The sequence below is a fragment of the Mercenaria mercenaria genome, chromosome 13 (genome assembly GCF_021730395.1).
Source record: "Mercenaria mercenaria strain notata chromosome 13, MADL_Memer_1, whole genome shotgun sequence".
Lineage (NCBI taxonomy): Eukaryota > Metazoa > Mollusca > Bivalvia > Venerida > Veneridae > Mercenaria > Mercenaria mercenaria.
The window spans coordinates 38985948-39004371 of NC_069373.1; the positions used below are offsets into that span (position 1 = coordinate 38985948).

Below are 18424 nucleotides of genomic sequence, written 5' to 3' on the forward strand. Positions count from 1 at the left end.
TATGCAATAGAAAATTACCTTTCAGTAACACCTGCAGTTGGTGGCTTGTTTGGTGGAGAAATTGCAGCAGAAGGAGACAAAGGTGACTTGTTGCTTGTCAGGATTGGTGGTAGAGAAACTGGTCCAGTTGCTGTAGACACTGAAGGTTTCGGCCCACCTGATCATGTTAGACATAAATTTATTACATTTCATTAGAAGCTATCTGAAATAAGGCACAAATATCAAACCTTTTCTTTTCTCCATTAGAGCTGTTTGAATGTTGTGCAATAGCTTTAGGGGACATCTGCAGCTGAACAGTTACCATTGCTGACTTGGAAGCATGTGACCCTCATTTTTCTGGGTTTTAACCCAGCTCAGACGTCGACTCTAGGTTTGGAACAAGCTCAGACTGTGGGTTTGAACCCAGCTCAGGCTATAGGTTTGGAATTCAGCTAAAACTGTGGGTTTAGCCCGCCCGCTTAGCTCAGTAGGTAAGAGCGTTGGTCTACGGATTGCGGGGTCGTGAGTTCGATCCTCGGGCGTGGCGTATTTTCTCCGTGACTATTTGATAAACGACATTGTGTCTGAAGTCATTAGTCCTCCACCTCTGATTCATGTGGGGAAGTTGGCAGTTACTTGTGGAGAACTGGTTTGTACTGGTACAGAATCCAGGAACAATGGATAGGTTAACTGCCCGCCATTACATGACTGAAATACTGTTGAAAAACGGGTGTTAAACCCAAAACAAACAAACAAAAACTGTGGGTTTGGAATCCAGCTCAGACTGTGGGTTTGGAACCAGCTCAGACTGTGGGTTTGGAACTAGCTAAAGATGTGGGTTTTGAACCAGCTAAGACTGTGGGTTTGGAACCAGTGCAGGCTGTGAGTTTGGAACCAGCTCATATTGTGGGTTTGGAACCAATTCAAGTTGTAGGTTTGGAACCAGCTCAGACTGTGAGTTTGGTACTAGCTCAGACTGTGGGTTTGGAACCAGCCCAGACTGGGTTTGGAACCAGCTCAGGCTGTGGGTTTGGAACCAGCTCAGACTGTGAGTTTGGAACCAGCTCAGACTGTGGGTTTGGAACCAGCTCAAGCAAACTCTGGCTCTAGAATACCTACATAACAAGGAAAAAACTATCCAGCTAGCTTGCAAAGGTCCTACCTACATGCTCGTCTGTGTCTTAAATAATATCTAGAGAAGCACCTGAGGTATTTCTCCATAATAAAGGTCCCTTACTGTGGCTTATACTCAACCAATAAATGTAAATTCAGTATTGTAATGTCATTGATATATTGTCTAAACCCACTTAAAGACTTTGCTATTAATGTAAGAATACAAAATGTCTAAATTTAAAAACATATATCTGCGAAATTTGGTCAAACAATTTGCTAGAGCAGGACAAAGATTTGACAGATAATCTTCTGTAAGGATGGACAGAATGAAGCTAACCCAAACAAAATCCACTCATCTTTCAGACAGGATAACAAAGTTTGTAAAATGCCCCAATATTTACCTGTACCAGAAGGTATTGGTGGCCTGGGTGGAGTTGTTGTTGGAAAATAGGTGGATACATTCACCATCTTCAATTCATCTTCATCTTTCCAGATACAGGTAGGGTAAAAATTGGAGCTGACCTTACAGTGTGCTAATCCACTGCACACATCCAAATCTTCTCTAAATATTAAGAAAAATATGAAGAATGACTATTCTGTGGTGTACGTAATAATAATAACTTATATTAATATTATATAAACTTACAATTTCATATTATCTTTAACAGACTATGAAGTGTGCTGGAATAGTACATTATTTTTTTGACAGATAAAGAATTGTCTAAGACAGACTAAGGAGTGTTTGGATTTAGTATATTAAACTTAATGACAGATAAAGAAAATAAACAAATAAAGACAAATGGTAATATTTGTATTGATATTATTATCAAATATATACACTTGCTAAAGAAAATGTTATGTAGTGTAATTCTTAAAACTTTCAGTGACTGTTATGTTAGAATTGACAGGTGTGCTTTTCAAAATGTTATGGAATTTATGTGAGTGTTGTACTAGCTAAATTTGAAACTTACAATGACTATGTTCTTGTTGCTCTTCAAAAACCTTCTATGTCAATTTAAGTTCAAAAATCTTTATTCCCTGTGTGTAAATGGCAGTACTACTTTTCATCATATACTAAAATACAGGAATTGATGACCAATTAAAAAGTACAAAAAATGACATAAGAGACTTTTAAAGGACCAACAGTAGTACTCCCTGTTATCACTTGCTAAATGATCCTGTAAAAATATATCCAGAATTTTCTTTCTTCTTTTGTTTCAAGAACTACGTAAAAAGAAAGCAATATTCCGTTGTTTACATATCCTAACTGACCAAAACTTACCTACAGGACTTTTGGTCAGAGCTTCATAAACAAGTACTTACAGGGGATAAGTGTGTAAAGTATTAGCATGACAACATAAAGTATTGGATGTGTGACGTAATTTAATGTGTGCCGTTGCATACTCATTCTTAAGCAGAAGAATATTGCGCTCCTAAAGTCACACAATTTTTCCGCTGCAGAACTCATGCATATTTCCCAATACAAAGCTAACTAGAGCTACTTTTGAGAAAAGCGCATGTCTCCCACAACTGCCTAATCATCTAAACACTAAGTCAGTGTTTTTATACTGTTTAGTCACAACAAATATACCTTTGAAGAGTAAAATGGCTGATTTTCAGTAATTCAAGGGCCATAATTCTGAAGTGCCTATGCCAGTTTTGCTAGTTATCGAACCTGGGAGAGGAATTATGGTCATACACATTTTGTTTAAGTTTGAAGATCAAAAAAAAAATGTTTGACTTGGACTTCAGCATTTTTATGAGTCTAGGTGATTCATTAGTTATTGTCAAGGGCCATAATTCTGAAGTGTCTTAACCGATTTGGCTAGTTATCGAACTTGGCCAAGGTCTTATGGTCAAACACATTTTGTTCAAGTTTGGTGAAGATCAGATGAGAAATATTCAACTTAGAGTGCAGACAAGATGAATGGTTTTTGGTGCATGTTTGAGAATGAAGTCTTCAGCATTTTTATGCATCTAGGTGATTCATAAATTATTGTCAAGGGCCATAATTCCGAAGTGTCTTGGCCGATTTAGCTAGTTATCGAACTTGGCTGAGGTCTTATGGTCAAACACATTTTGTTCAAGTTTGGTGAAGATCGGATGAGAAATGTTCGACTTAGAGTGCGGACAAGATGAATGATTTTTGGTGCATGTTTGAGAATGAAGTCTTCAGCATTTTTATGCATCTAGATGATTCATAAATTATTGTCAAGGGCCATAATTCCGAAGTGTCTTGGCCGATTTAGCTAGTTATCGAACTTGGCTGAGGTCTTATGGTCAAACACATTTTGTTTAAGTTTGGTGAAAATCGGATGAGAAATGTTCGACTTAAGAGTGCGGACAAGCTTTGTGACAGACACACACACAGACACACAGACTGGAGTAAACCAATATGTCTCCCACACCACTGTGTGGTGGGAGACATAATAACCTATAAGTATTGGATACATCACCACTATATTATTGAGGATATAAAAAAGAGGGATATGATAGCCTTATATTACTCACGTGAATACTTGTACAAGTTAGTTACACAAAGCATGAAGATATGCATTCTGTAATGAAGTAAAAATATAACTATTCTATGCTTTTACTATATTGAAGGACACAACTCAGCAATTTTGCTCATCCATATACTGTGATCTTGGTGCAATATAATTCTGTGTGAGATCATTGAATGAGGTATGTACTTACATGACAACACAAGGTATTGGACATCTATCAAGCATAATGTACTTACGTGACAACACAAGGGATTGGACATCTATCAAGCATAATGTACTTACATGACAACACAAGGGATTGGACATCTGTCAAGCATAATGTACTTACATAACAACACAAGGGATTGGACATCTGTCAAGCATAATGTACTTACATGACAACACAAGGAATTGGACATCTGTAAAGCATAATGTACTTACATGACAACACAAGGGAGTGGACATCTGTAAAGCATAATGTACAAAAAAAATATACTTACATGACAACACAAAGAATTGAACATCTGTCAAGCATAATGTACGTACATGACAACACAAGGTATTGGACATCTTTGTCAAGCATAATGTACTTACATGACAACACAAGGGATTGGACATCTGTCAAGCATAATGTTCTTACATGACAACACAAGGTATTGAACATCTGTCAAGCATAATGTACTTACATGAAAACACAAGGGATTGGACATCTGTCAAGCATAATGTACTTACATGCCAACACAAGGTTTTGGACATCTGTCAAGCATAATGCACTTACATGGCAACACAAGGAATTGGACATCTGTCAAGCATAACATACATGGAAACACAAGGTATTGGACATTTGTCAAGCATAATGCACTTACATGGCAACACAAGGGATTGGACATCTGTCAAGCATAATGTACTTACAAGACAACAAAGGGTATTGGACGTCTGTCAAGCATAATACACTTACATGGCAACACAAGGTATTGGACATCTGTCAAGCACAACATACATGGCAACACAAGGTATTGGACATCTGTCAAGCATAATGCACTAACATGGCAACACAAGGGATTGAACATATGTCAAGCAGAACATATATGGCAACACAAGGGATTGGACATCTGTCAAGCATAATGTACTTACAAGACAACAAAAGGTATTGGACATCTGTCAAGCATAATACACTTACATGGCAACACAAGGTATTGGCCATCTGTCAAGCATAACATACATGGCAACACAAGGTATTGGACATCTGTCAAGCATAATGTACTAACATGGCAACACAAGGGATTGAACATATGTCAAGCATAACATATATGGCAACACAAGGGATTGGACATCTGTCAAGCATAATGTACTTACAAGACAACAAAAGGTATTGGACATCTGTCAAGCATAATACACTTACATGGCAGCACAAGGTATTGGCCATCTGTCAAGCATAACATACATGGCAACACAAAGTATTGGACATCTGTCAAGCATAATGTACTAACATGGCAACACAAGGTATTGGACATCTGTCAAGTATAATGCACTTATATGACAACACAAGGGAGTGGACATCTGTCAAGCATAATGCACTTACATTAAAACACAAGGTACTGGACATCTGCCAAGCATAAAATACTTACGTGGCAACACAAGGTATTGGACATCTGCCAAGCATAACATACTTACATGGCAACACAAGGTACTGGACATCTGTCGAGCATAAAGTTCTTACATGGCAACACAAAGGAACTAGACATCTGTCAAGCATAATGTTCTTACATGGCAACACAAGGTAGTGGACATCTGTCAAGCATAATGTACTTACATGGCAACACAAGGTAGTGGACATCTGTCAAGCATAATGTACTTACATGACAACACAAGGTATTGGACATCTGCCAAGCATAATGTACTTACATGACAACACAAGGTACTGGACATCTGTCAAGCATAATGTACTGACATGACAACACAAGGTACTGGACATCTGTCGAGCATAATGTACTGACATGACAACACAAGGGACTGGACATCTGTCGAGCATAATGTTCTTACATGCCAACACAAGGTATTGGACATCTGTCGAGCATAATGTTCTTACATGGCAACACAAGGAACTGGACATCTGTCAAGCATAATGTTTTACATGACAAACAATGTATTGGACATCTCTCAAGCATAATGTACTTACATGGCAACACAAGGTATTGGACATATATCTAGCTTAACATACTTACATGGCAACACAAGGTATTGGACATATATCTAGCTTAACATACGTACATGGCAACACAAGGTATTGGACATCTATCAAGATTGCTGCCTGGTCCGGGAGCATCTGGTATGAATTCTGTCTTATAGGTTGGGGTATCTAAAACATAAGCATTAATCGTCTTTAAATATGAGTGCAATAAAAACCCAATGTCATTCAATCTTTTACTTTACCTAATGGAAAATCTTTATTGTTTTATTTCTTTTGTCTTCAATTCCTTTTATTCTTGTCCCAATGGTTTTATAGACAAAACATTTAACAACTTAAAAGGATAGTGCTTTAACCACTTTCTTCCAAACTTTGTATTCACTACACAAAAATATTATAATTATGAAACCAAAAAGGACAAAGGTAGTTATGAACTTATTTCTAACAATAAAACAATCATTCTAACATGGCTCAATTTGATTTCCAGTTAAACAAAGAAGGAAATCAAGCTCTGTATATTCTGCGATAAACAACGGTTGACACTCGGACCGGTAAGAGAGCATTATGATGTCAATTATAATGTCAAATCGCCGCATGACGTCCGGTACATTACTCCTCATGTAAATAAAGTCCAGCATAATATTTATCAAAATATGTCAATGAGCATGTCAGAATGAAAACAACCAAGGCCTTCTTGTGATTTATCGTCTGATTTACCACGGTTCATCGTTCAGATGCTTCAGTATTTCTCGAAGGCCTTGATTATTTGTTAAATATATTATATAATTATCATTTTATTATATAATATAATTATATACGCTACTACAGAGTTATTTCACACGTATTTTTAAAAAAAGTCAATGAATTGAAATCCACAAAAAAAAGGACTTTAGAGAGACTGTTATACACTGTAAAAAAGACCTCTAAGAAATTGTTATAACCCATGAAAATGACATCAAAGAAGTTGTTGCAATACTAAAATTTGTAACTATAAAATCATCTTGCTTCAAACCTACTCAGTGCCTATTACTGTCATGTACATAGGGCAAGTCATCTGCTGTGAAAAATTGCAGCTCTAATTAATAAATGGGCACTAACTCCAATATATTCTGTAGATTCTGACTAGGTTCGCTGAAAAGCGTCCTCCAGTTTCCAGTAATATAAAGACTGAAGTTAAATATCCTCTAAAGTTTATATAGTATGATAAATATATCTGCAAAAATGACATTTACCAAAATCAGGGACAGTAACTACAGTAAGGCTGGTGATATGAAGTTGATTTTAACAAATTTGTTAGGAAGCAGCCAGGAATAACTACAATCACCCCCACATGATATACCGGTATGATGTGACCAACCACTACCAGGATATGTTGGTAGATGGACTGACGGACACTAGAACCCTTCACTTTATATGAGATATCTATATAAATGTTTTGGTAAAGGTAATAAGGTAATTTTTTATGAAAAATATATTATCTTCTCCTTTTCATTGGATTATACACACATTTTCAAAAAATAATGTATCCACAAAATTTTGCAAAATAAAATGCACACTTTTGTCACTTTTAACTGAAAAGTACATCAATAGGTAAATGTCCAATGACATAGACAAATGGTAAAATTTAATGTTCAGCAAAATATCAGTATATATATTCAGTGATGATCTAATAGTTCACAGACTGAAGGTTTACTACATACTGTAAAATCTGGTATATAAGCGTATATGCTTATAATAATTTTAGTGACACTTTAATGCGCCTATTTTTGATATGCGCTTATACTTGAGCCAAAACTATGCGTTTATATTTGATATGCGCTTATAGACAAGCCATGTAAGCCTATTTTTGATATATTTGGAAAATTGACAGTGCTTACCTCGGTCGAGAAAACGAAAGTAAAACATGGACATGGACATGCGCAGTGAACTACTTCATTTTATTGCATACAGTATTTATACATAATGAAAGCATAATGATCATATTGCAAATAATGTTCAATCTCTCGCACCATTCAATCATTTTATCCATACTGTTTTCACAGATTTACACAAGAATGACAAACTGTAATGACAATGCAAACAACTTTTCTGGTATTCAAACTTTTATTTTCATTTACTGATAACATTTTCTATTCAAAAAGCATGATTATCATAAACGATTAATGTTTTACCAGACAATAGACATTAAAATCTTTTAACACCCATCGGCTATCCAACAGGTAAGAACATTTGTCACCTGTATTCATGATAAACAATTATCACGGTATAATACCGTTAATTACGCCTTTTTGCTGTATTAAGACATGCACCTACTTTTGAGACAATGAGGGCATGACATACAGAATAACGGTAAGGCCGTATGTGCTTACTTTTGATATGTGCTTATATTCGAATATGTGCTTATTTACCTGATTTTACAGTATTTATTCAGAAAACTTACAGAAGCAAGAACGAGTAGGAAAGTTGTGTAGATGTATGTTGAACTGTCCATGACATGTATTCAAGTCTGTATCACAGTAACACTGGCACTGGCACCTTGTCATCGTCTCGTTCACGTGACAGTATCTACACTTTGGGATTGACAGTTGATATACTGGATTAAAGTTGGAGGTTTGGCAACTTGAACATATCTTAAATAGAAAAAAGTGAATGAAGTATTGCCATGCATTGCAAAGTCCCCTACTGGAAGGCAACTAATTTTCTCTATTGCAATATAACAAAATGATCTGATATCTGTCAATGATGTATAAATAATAAAGTGTGACCTTGACCTTTGAGCTCTGGGTCCGGGTTTTGCACATGACACATTGTCTGATCATGTGGAACATTTGTGCTGGGTAATATTAAAATCCCTTGATGAATGACAGAGATATTGACTGGACACGAAATTGCAGACAGATGGATGAACTAAATGGCAGAATGACTGATGGATGGACAGACAGACAGACAGACAGACAGACAAAAGGATGGACTGATAAGCACAATCCTTAGTCCCCGAAGCTGGTTTTCAACCAGTAGGGGACTAATAAAGTTTATGAACCATTTATCTGCCATAGTTTTATTTTCAGAGCAACTCCTGAATTCAATCAAGTGTAGCATTACCTCCAAAAGTATAGCCATCTACAATGTATAGCCATCTACAATGTATAGCCAGCTACAATGTATATTTGTTTGTTTGTTTTGGGTTTAACACCGTTTTTCAACAGTATTTCAGTCATGTAACGGCAGGCTGTTAACCTAACCAGTGTTCCTGGATTCTGTACCAGTACAAACCTGTTCTCCGCAAGTAACTGCCAACTTCCCCACATGAATTATCAGAGGTGGAGGACGAATGATTTCAGACACAATATCTTTTATCAAATCGTCATGGAGAACATACGCACTGCCCGGGGATCGAACTCGCAACCCCGTGATCTGTAGACCAATGCTCTCCCTACTGAGGTAAGCGGGCGGGCTTGCTACAACGTATAAATACTTACCGACATGAATAAAGCTGTTGTTTAGCTTATACTTATTAATTTCAGGTCAACTGTGACATAAGTTCTACAACTCTCTTAACACCTCACTCCTAATGGAATCCCTCATCATGAGTGTATAATAGAGGATGCCAGCTGAGTCAAGTGAGAAGCTACTGATACCATTTATCACATCTTTGGTATGACCCAGCCAGGGACCAAACCCACAACCTCCCACACATGAAGCAGATACACTACCACAAGGCTAATGAGGCTGTTGTTTATCAATTTAAGAAATTCAAGTTACATCAAACAGACAATGTCTACAGTTGTTGTAAATACATAGTTTGTTTGGGCTCTTGTTTCAGTCTGACACAATTCCTTTTCAACCTTTAGCCTGCTAGCGGGAAGTGATTCTACCTTTGTGACCAGTGCAGACCAAGCTCTGCCTGCATGTCTGCACACACTGATCATGGTCTGCACTGTTCGCTATTCAGTCAGTAAATTTTCAGTGAACACACCTTCGAATAATTAATAGTATTGCCTAAACTGAAGGACGAACAAGTCCATTTTTGAAATTGAGCAGGATAAAGGTTAAACATTTCAGGCAGTTGACTAGTTAACTACTAAATTCTTCTTCTCTTGCAGTGGTTATATACTCAAATATATATTTCATTCCTGTAAAAAAAAATCAAACACTGTTGAAACCCAAAGCTTCATAACAAACATTGCTTTTCCCTGGATAAATGTTTGTTTGTATTCGATCTGATTTATTGTCACCAATGTTAAGCCATTTGGGCCTCCAGACTATTAGTAATTTTAGTTGCAGGATAGTGCAAGATACAGAAGATGCTAAGATTCCAGAAGCTTGCCTTCTTCTTAAGGAGGTAGGTTACCTTAATATTTGTATGAGCGCATGCCCTACCGGAAGCTAGCGTGACGATTTAAGATGATGTTTACAACAAACTAAATGTGTTTGTTTGTTTGTTTGTTTTGGGTTTAACGCTGTTTTTCAACAGTATTTCAGTCATGTAACTGCGGGCAGTTAACCTAACCAGTGTTCCTGGATTCTGTACCAGTACAAACCTGTTCTCCGCAAGTAACTGCCAACTTCCCCACATGAATCAGAGGTGGAGGACTAATGATATCAGACACAATGTCGTTTATCAAATAGTCACGGAGAACATACGCCCCGCCCGAGGATCGAACTCGCGACCCCGAGATCCGTAGACCAACGCTCTTACCTATTGAGCTAAGCGGGCGGGCTTGTGTTTGTATATCCATTCTTCTGAAAAAAAAATCATGAACCTGTCTCCAATCTAATGCTTAACGGCTGAATAATGCATAAATGAATAAATTGCCGCAGAAACGCTTCAAAACATTGTTGCCTTAAAATGACGTCATTGATGTCATGACGTTACGTGTCAGTTACGGCGCAAAATTAGCAGCTTTTATTTTATTTTTATTCTGTGAATTTTCTTTATTTGTACTATTTTTAAACAGCCATTACTTGCTGAAATATTTTTTATAAGTCTTTCGCTCTGAATAATGCTCAATATTTTGCTTCTTTTATGTAGTTATATTGAAATATTATGCGGAGTGTAAGAAAATGGATGATGTTAACTGATGTTATTGGGAATAAAGTTGGGTGAAAGGTTACTTATTACGATCATTTTCAAATAAGAATTAGGCAGTTTGATTTGTAATACCTATTTTTCAGTTTCTGTTGATAATTTGTTACTTTATATTAAAACTAAGCTCAAAATTGTTCAGATTCCAGTAGAAAATTGTGGTTTCTTGAATTAAATTGATGTTACCATGGAAACGAAGCCTATATATTTAAATGTAAAATTCAAAAGCGTTGACACTGGGTTTTTTAAGGAACACAGCTTCGGCTTTTTGTTTGCATTTCAACAATATCCATGAGAATAATAGCAGCATGCAGAACAATTTTTCCATAAAAAATGTCAGACGGGGGTAACTGTTGTAAGTATTTTAAGCTGTAAAATTTGTTTAAATAAATGCAAACAACACGAAAATATTACTTACATTAGAAATAAGATGTTTTAAAGCTACATTAACAAGAAAGATACTTTTATCTAATATTTTTATAAGAAATTAATATAAAAAGCCAGATATAAGCTATTTTAAACATCTCTTGCCATGGTTACTTTAAACTTTAAGAAACATAGGGTACCATGTAAAGCGCTTGGTATTTTGCTAATAATATTACACAAATATTAAATGTTGGTCATTAACAGAATGGCACTGAAGCCGTTGAAAAACCCGTTTTCATACATAGTTGTTTAAAAATGAGAGAAAATGCGTTACCATGGAAACACGAGCCCCATGACATATACATTTTAAGCTTATACTAGAAAGTTAACGCGCATACTAGTAAAATAATAAATTATGCAGACTTCTACGAATAACAATGGAACCAGAATGCACTGTAATTTTTACTTGTGTTAAATATCCGTATTTTCCTTCTTCTTTCAATATAAAATACCTTTGGAGGGTCATGTTCTTCAAACCTGGATAAAAATTATACTTGAAGGCACAGAGATAAACTAAACTGTGATTGTAGCAGTTAAAACATTAAATTACATGAAATACAAAAACTGCTGCAGTTCAACTAATTTGAATTTACCCTGGTAACAAGGTAACCTACCTCCTTAAAGTGTGTCAGGTGTAATGTACCTACACACAGGATTCTAATCTAAAGTTGAATTACAGGCTCTCCTGCATGTTCTCATAAAAAAATTAGTGCAAATTTTAAGGCACATTTTTTTCAAAAAAATATAATCAGGTATTTGTTACAATTTCTTAAGATATTTTGGGGCTAAAAATAAGAATTTTTACTAAAATATAGACCTTCAGATTTCATGCCTTACAGCCAATAACATACAGAACCCATGGAACCACAGGTTGCTTATCTATAAACTGGATAAAACTGCTTGCACTAAATAAGGAAACATAATTATAAAACAAGCAAATTCGATGAATTGGTATCCCCCGCCAAAAGGGTCTGTGGTGAGGAATGACAAAAAAATATATCCGGCAAAAAGTTAAGGATGTTACTAGGAAGCAAATAATTTCATCAGTTAAAATCAATTTAACAGAAAACGAATGTTTAAAGTGTACATAATAAATGTATGTTACGTTGATCCTGACTAAAGAAATTATTTTGAATGGAATATGTTTACTGTAATAAGCTTAGCTTTTAGAATTAAATGGAGTTATTTGAAATGTGAGCTTGAAGTGTAACTAGAACGAAATATTGTCTTCGAGTAGTTTGGCTGTTTGCATTTTGTTTGCATTTCAACAATAGTGTTGCTGTTTAACATGTTCATTTGAACTTAAAAGAACAGATGTCCTTAAGAGAGCACAATCAAGTAAGATATCTTGAACATGGCTGGCGACGGAGTGGGTGTGGTTACAACTTCACATGTTAAAAGGTTTGAACATTTTTTAAAAAAAAGAAAGGAAAAACAATATATCTATATATATTGGGCGGGGGTGAACGGGTGAGGGTACAAAACTTCACACGTTCATTATAAATATTGATGGAATATTAACTCTGAAGTAACTAAAGAAATCCGGACGAAATTGTGTGTGCACAACTACATTATGGTGATCTAAATTCAATTTAAGTTTCATAGTTCTAGGTCAAATATATCACAAGTTATCAAGCAGAAATTGCCATAATAGTACCCTATATAGCTAACACTAGAAACTTCTAAGGGCCATAACTCTAGTGTTACTTGGGCAATCTGACTGAAACTTGACAGGCCGCATAGTAAACATGTATATGAAGTTTTATTTAAATATTCCTAACCACTTCCTAGATATGGCTCCGGACGGATGGACAGAAAGACGGACGGACAACACCAAAACTTCATTGGGGGATAACTATATTAAAACATATTTAGCACATGTCGGTACCTCCCAAACTCCAATTCTTTATTTAAAACAACAGGGCCAAGATGGCCCTAGGTCGCTCACCTGAGTAACACACCATAACAATGTAAACATGTTTGACCTAGTGACCTAGTTTTTGACACCACATGACCCAGTTTCAACCTTGTCCGAGTTTCAAAGGAGATAAATATTCTGACCAAGTTTCATGAACATTGGAGCAAAAATGTGGCCTCTTGAGTGTTAACAAGATTTTTCTTCAATTTGGTTAGTGACCTAGTTTTTGACCCAACCTGACCCAATTCTTAACCTGTTCGAGATTTCATGGAGACAAATATTCTGACCAATTTTCACTGGACCAAAATTGTGGCATCTTGAGTGTAAACAAGCGTTTTCTTTGATTTGACCTTGTGACCGAGTTTTTGACCCCACATGACCCCAGATTAGAACCTGCCCAAGATTTCTTAAAAACAAACATTCTAACAAAGTTTCCTGAAGATTGGAGCAAAAAGTGGCTTCTAGTGTGTAAACAAGCTTTTCTTTTGATTTGACCTATTGGTATTGTTTTTTGTTACCCCGCATGACCCAGATTCAAAATCATCCAAGACTTCATGATAACAAACATTCTGACCAAGTTTTAGGAAGACTGAATAAAAAAATGTGGTTCCTAGAGTGTAAACAAGAAATTTCTTTGATTTGACTTGGTGACCTAGTTTTTGACCCCACGTTACCCAGATAAAAATTCATCTAAGATTTCATGGAGACAAACATACCGGTCAAGTTTCATGCATATAAAATGAAAAATGCACCCCCTATTGCATACACAAGGTTTTTCTTTCATTTGACCGGGTGACCTAGTTTTTGAACCCATTTGACCCATATTCAAACTTAAACTAGATTTCATCAAGACAAACACTTTGAAAATTTCTCATGAGTTTCAAATTTAAAATGTGGTCTCTAGATGTTAACAAGATTTTCCTTTGATCTGGCCTAGTGACCTAGTTTTAGATCCCACATGACCCAGATTCTAATTCAGCCTAAAGATCATCAAGATAAACATTCTGACTAAGTTTCATGAAGATAGGGTCATAAATGTGGCCTCTAGAGTAATAATAAGCTTTTCCTTTGATTTGACCGCATAACCAAGTTTTTGACCCTACAGGACCCAGTTTCAAACTTGACCTAGAGATCACCAAGACAAACATTCTGATCATGTTTCATGAAGATATGGTCATAAATGTGGCCTCTAGAATGTTAACAAGTTTTTACTTTGATTTGACTGGGTGACCTAATTTTTGACCTAACATGACCCAGATTTAAACTTGACCTAACAAGTGTTAACAAGTTAACAAGTGTTAACAAGTTTTTCCTACTATTTGAGCAGGTGACTTAGTTTTTAATCCAACATGTCCCAGTTTCGGCCTAGCAATCATCAAGATAAACATTCTGACTAAGCTTCATGAAGATTGGGTCATAAATGTGGCCTATAGAATGTTAACAAGTTTATCCTTTGATTTGACTGGGTGACCTAATTTTTGACCTAACATGACCAGATTCGAACTTGACCTAGAGGTCATCAAGAAAAAGATTCTGAATGATTCCCATGAGTCTTAAACTTAAACTGTGGACTACATTGTGTTAACAAGATTTTCCTTTGATCTGGCCCAGTGACCTAGTTTTTGATCCGACATGACCCAATATCGGACTTGACCTAGAGATTATCAAGAAAAACATTCTGACCATGTTTCATAAAGATTAAGTCACAACTGGGGCCTCTAGAGTGTTAACAAGGCAAATGCTGACGGATGCCTGACGAAGCACATTGCATACCGCACGACGCCGGACAATGACAGGTCACGATACCTCACCTTGAGCACTTCGTGCTCAGGTGAGTTAAAAAGAACAGGATTTTGATGAGAAAAGAAGTAGGGCATTTTTAGGAATTCCCTTTGATTTTTCATTTTATTTAGGAATTTTAGCCAAACTGAAAAAAAAATAGGAAAAAGTAGGATTTTTTAGGGATGCTGGACAACCTGTAGTTATTTCAGTTGGAGGAAATGGGAAATGAAATGATTCCAGGTTTCATAGTCAAGCAGAGTTACCACTTGACTCCTTTATCTACTCCTTCTGGAAAAGAATACTCATTAGCATATCTTCAAGAGATGATAAATCAAACAGTTAGCAACTTTATGGCCAAGCCAATCCTTGTGTCAAGCCTGTACTATCTAATCTACAAGCCCCTTTTGAAATCATCAGGTTTGTAGGTGTGTGTAAGGGAAGGAAACAGGTGTGTCCCAAAGATGAAAACTATTAATATGGAACATAATGTGTGATTATATTTAATTGATAATAAAGATGATTTGTCATTTTAAAATCAAAGTTGTACAGTAAAACCCTAACTGTAGCAACATGTCATATAACAAAATATGGGAAACAATATACAGTTTTTGGCTAGTGAGCTATACAATACGATATGATATTTACATTCAGAGAGGCTTCATCTGCGAATATCAGATTATATTCTGCGGCTCGGTAATCAGTAAGTGTTTTATTATACGAATAAATGAATGATTGCAAGAATGACGATGAACACTAATGATGATGAATGATGATCACAAATTATGATGATGACATTTAATAGTGATAATGAATGATAAGGACTAAATGATGATGATGATTATGAAGTTGAATCAATTATGATGATGATGATAATGATGAATGCTTGTGATGATAATTAAGGATTATGATAAATAATCATTCTGATGATGCATAATGATGATGTTGACTGATGAACATAAACTGATTAATGATGATGACAATTGTGATGCACAGATGATGATCTTAATGATGCTGATGATGATGAACAAATGATGACAATAAATGATGATGAATAAATAGTGCAGAATCAAGACGGTGAAAAAGGGTTGATTTCCCTGAAGCATAAAGCACCTCAAACATAGCCATGGAACCATGCATTGCAAAGTAGGCTCGCAACAAAAAGAAATTGTAATGAACAAGAGCTGTCACTATTGGTGACAAATGCCCCCGATGAATGCCCAAGAATGCTAGTTGTCTGCGCAAAAAAAAAAACACATCATTTCGTGACCTTGACCCAAGAGACCTGGGTCATAAGCATGACACACCTTCTCAATATGGTCAACATTTGTGTCAAATAATTTTCAAATCCCTTGATAAATGGCAAAGTTATTGACCAGACAAGAAACACTTTTGACATCTAAGTGTGACCTTGACCTTGAAGCTAGAGGTCAGGGTCTTGCGCATGACACATCATCTCAATAAAGGGGACATTTATGCCAAGTAATTTCAAAATCCCTTCATCAATGGCAGAGCTATGGTCCGGACACAAAACAGACCATGTTAACTTTTGACTTCTAAGTGTGACCTTGATCTTGGAGCCAGAAGTCTGGGTCTTGTGCAAGACATGTCGCCTTATTATGGTTAACATTTATGCCAAGTTATTTCAAAATCCCTTCATGGATGGCAGAGTTACGGACCGGATACTAAACAGATCCTGTTAACCTTTAACCTCTAAGTGTGACCTTGACCTTGGAGCTAGGGCTCTGGGTCTTGCGCGTGACACATCGTCTCATTATGGTGAACATTTATGCCAAGTTATTTCAAAATCCCTTTATGGATGGCAGAGTTACAGCCCAGACAAGAATTTACACGGGCGGACCCATGCACGCACAGACACACAGACGGACGGACAGTGCGATTTTAATATGCCCACCTTTGGGGGCATAAAAATATAGCAAACTGGTTGCTTCAAAAATCCAACAAGTACATTTTAAGTAAATGCAAAATATAACAAGAGGACCATGATGGCCCTATATCGCTCACCTGAGTAGAGTTGTTTGCTTGATCAAATTTCTTAGCTAAAGCTTTAAAAACAAGAAAATTAGGACAGTGGGTTAAGGTAAAGATTATGAAATCTGTAAAAAAATATTACAGGTGGTCTAAATCCTTTCGCTGTAGCTTAGAAAACAAGAAAGTAGGTCGATAGGTCACACTGATGATCACTGAAAGTCTGTTTAAAGATCATTGCAAAAATATACATGTCATCCAAATTTCAAAGCTGTATCTTAAAAAACAAGAAAGTGGGTCAGTAGTTCACATTCAAGGTTACTGAAAATCAGTTTTAAGATCGGTGTGCAAAACTGTACTTGACATCCAAATTTCAAGGCTGTATCTTAAAAAACTAGAAAGTAGGTCAGTAGGTCATATTCATGGTCAGTTAAAGTCAGTTTTAAGATCTGTGTGCAAAACTGTACATGTCATCCAAATTTCATGGCTGTATCTTAAACAAGAGCTGTCACTAATGGTGACAAATGCACACCCCCCCAGTGCCGTGACCTTTGACCTGGTGACCCCAAAGTCAGTAGGGGTCATGTACTCAATAAGTACTATCTGCATGTGAAGTTTGAAGGTCCTGGGTGCTGTGGTAAAGTGCCTTCATGCAAAAAGTTAACATTGGCCCCTATGACCTGGACCTGTGACCCCAAAGTCAGTAGGGGTCGTGTACTCTGTAAGTACTATCAGCATGTGAAGTTTGGAGGTCCTGGGTGCAGTGGTTCGAGAGTAAAGTGCCTTCATGCAAAAAGTTAACATAGGCCCGTGACCTTGACCTTTGACCTGGTGACCCCAAAGTCAGTAGGGATCGTGTACTTTGTAAGTACTATCAGCATGTGAAGTTTATAGGTCCTGGGTGCAGTGGTTCGCGAGTAAAGTGCCTTCATGCAAAAAGTTAACATAGGCCCGTGACCTTGACCTTTGACCTGGTGACCCCAAAGTCAGTAGGGGTCGTGTACTTTGTAAGTACTATCAGCATGTGAAGTTTGAAGGTCCTGGGTGCAGTGGTTCGCGAGTAAAGTGCCTTCATGCAAAAAGTTAACATTGTGACGAACAAACTAACGAACGAACGGATGGACAGTTGAAAACTAATATGCCTCCCTTCGGGGGCATAAAAACAAGAGTAAAGTGCCTTTATGCAAAAAGTTAACGTTGTGACGAACGAACTAACGAACGAACAGATGGACAGTTGAAAACTAATATGCCTCCCTTTGGGGGCATAAAAACAAGGAAGTAGGTCAGTATGTCAAGGTTACAGTCAAGTGACCCCTAATTACTTAAGGTCATAAGGTAATTATAATAAAATAGTCTAGGAAATATGATCGGATAATTTTTAAAGTATTTTTTCCTATATAACTTATATAAAAACTATGTGACCCTCGGGGCGGGGCCTCTTTTCACCCCAGGGGCATAAT

The 18424-nt window shown here is 36.6% G+C and overlaps 1 protein-coding gene across 2 annotated transcripts in view; it reads right to left on the minus strand.

The window, feature by feature from the left end:
* LOC123528713 (VWFA and cache domain-containing protein CG16868-like) overlaps positions 1–18424 on the minus strand; it is a 137902-nt gene that overhangs the window by 28333 nt on the left and 91145 nt on the right. Inside the window, exons 21-24 of one of the 2 annotated variants that reach the window (XM_045308663.2) lie at positions 8207–8396; positions 5850–5937; positions 1494–1654; positions 19–157 (exon numbers count right to left, since the gene is read on the minus strand). In XM_045308663.2, coding sequence (XP_045164598.2) covers positions 19–157; positions 1494–1654; positions 5850–5937; positions 8207–8396 — 578 coding nt within the window. Of the gene's footprint in view, positions 1–18; positions 158–1493; positions 1655–2074; positions 2167–5849; positions 5938–8206; positions 8397–18424 lie in introns of those variants that run through there. The other variant, XM_053521596.1, reaches the window with a different exon arrangement.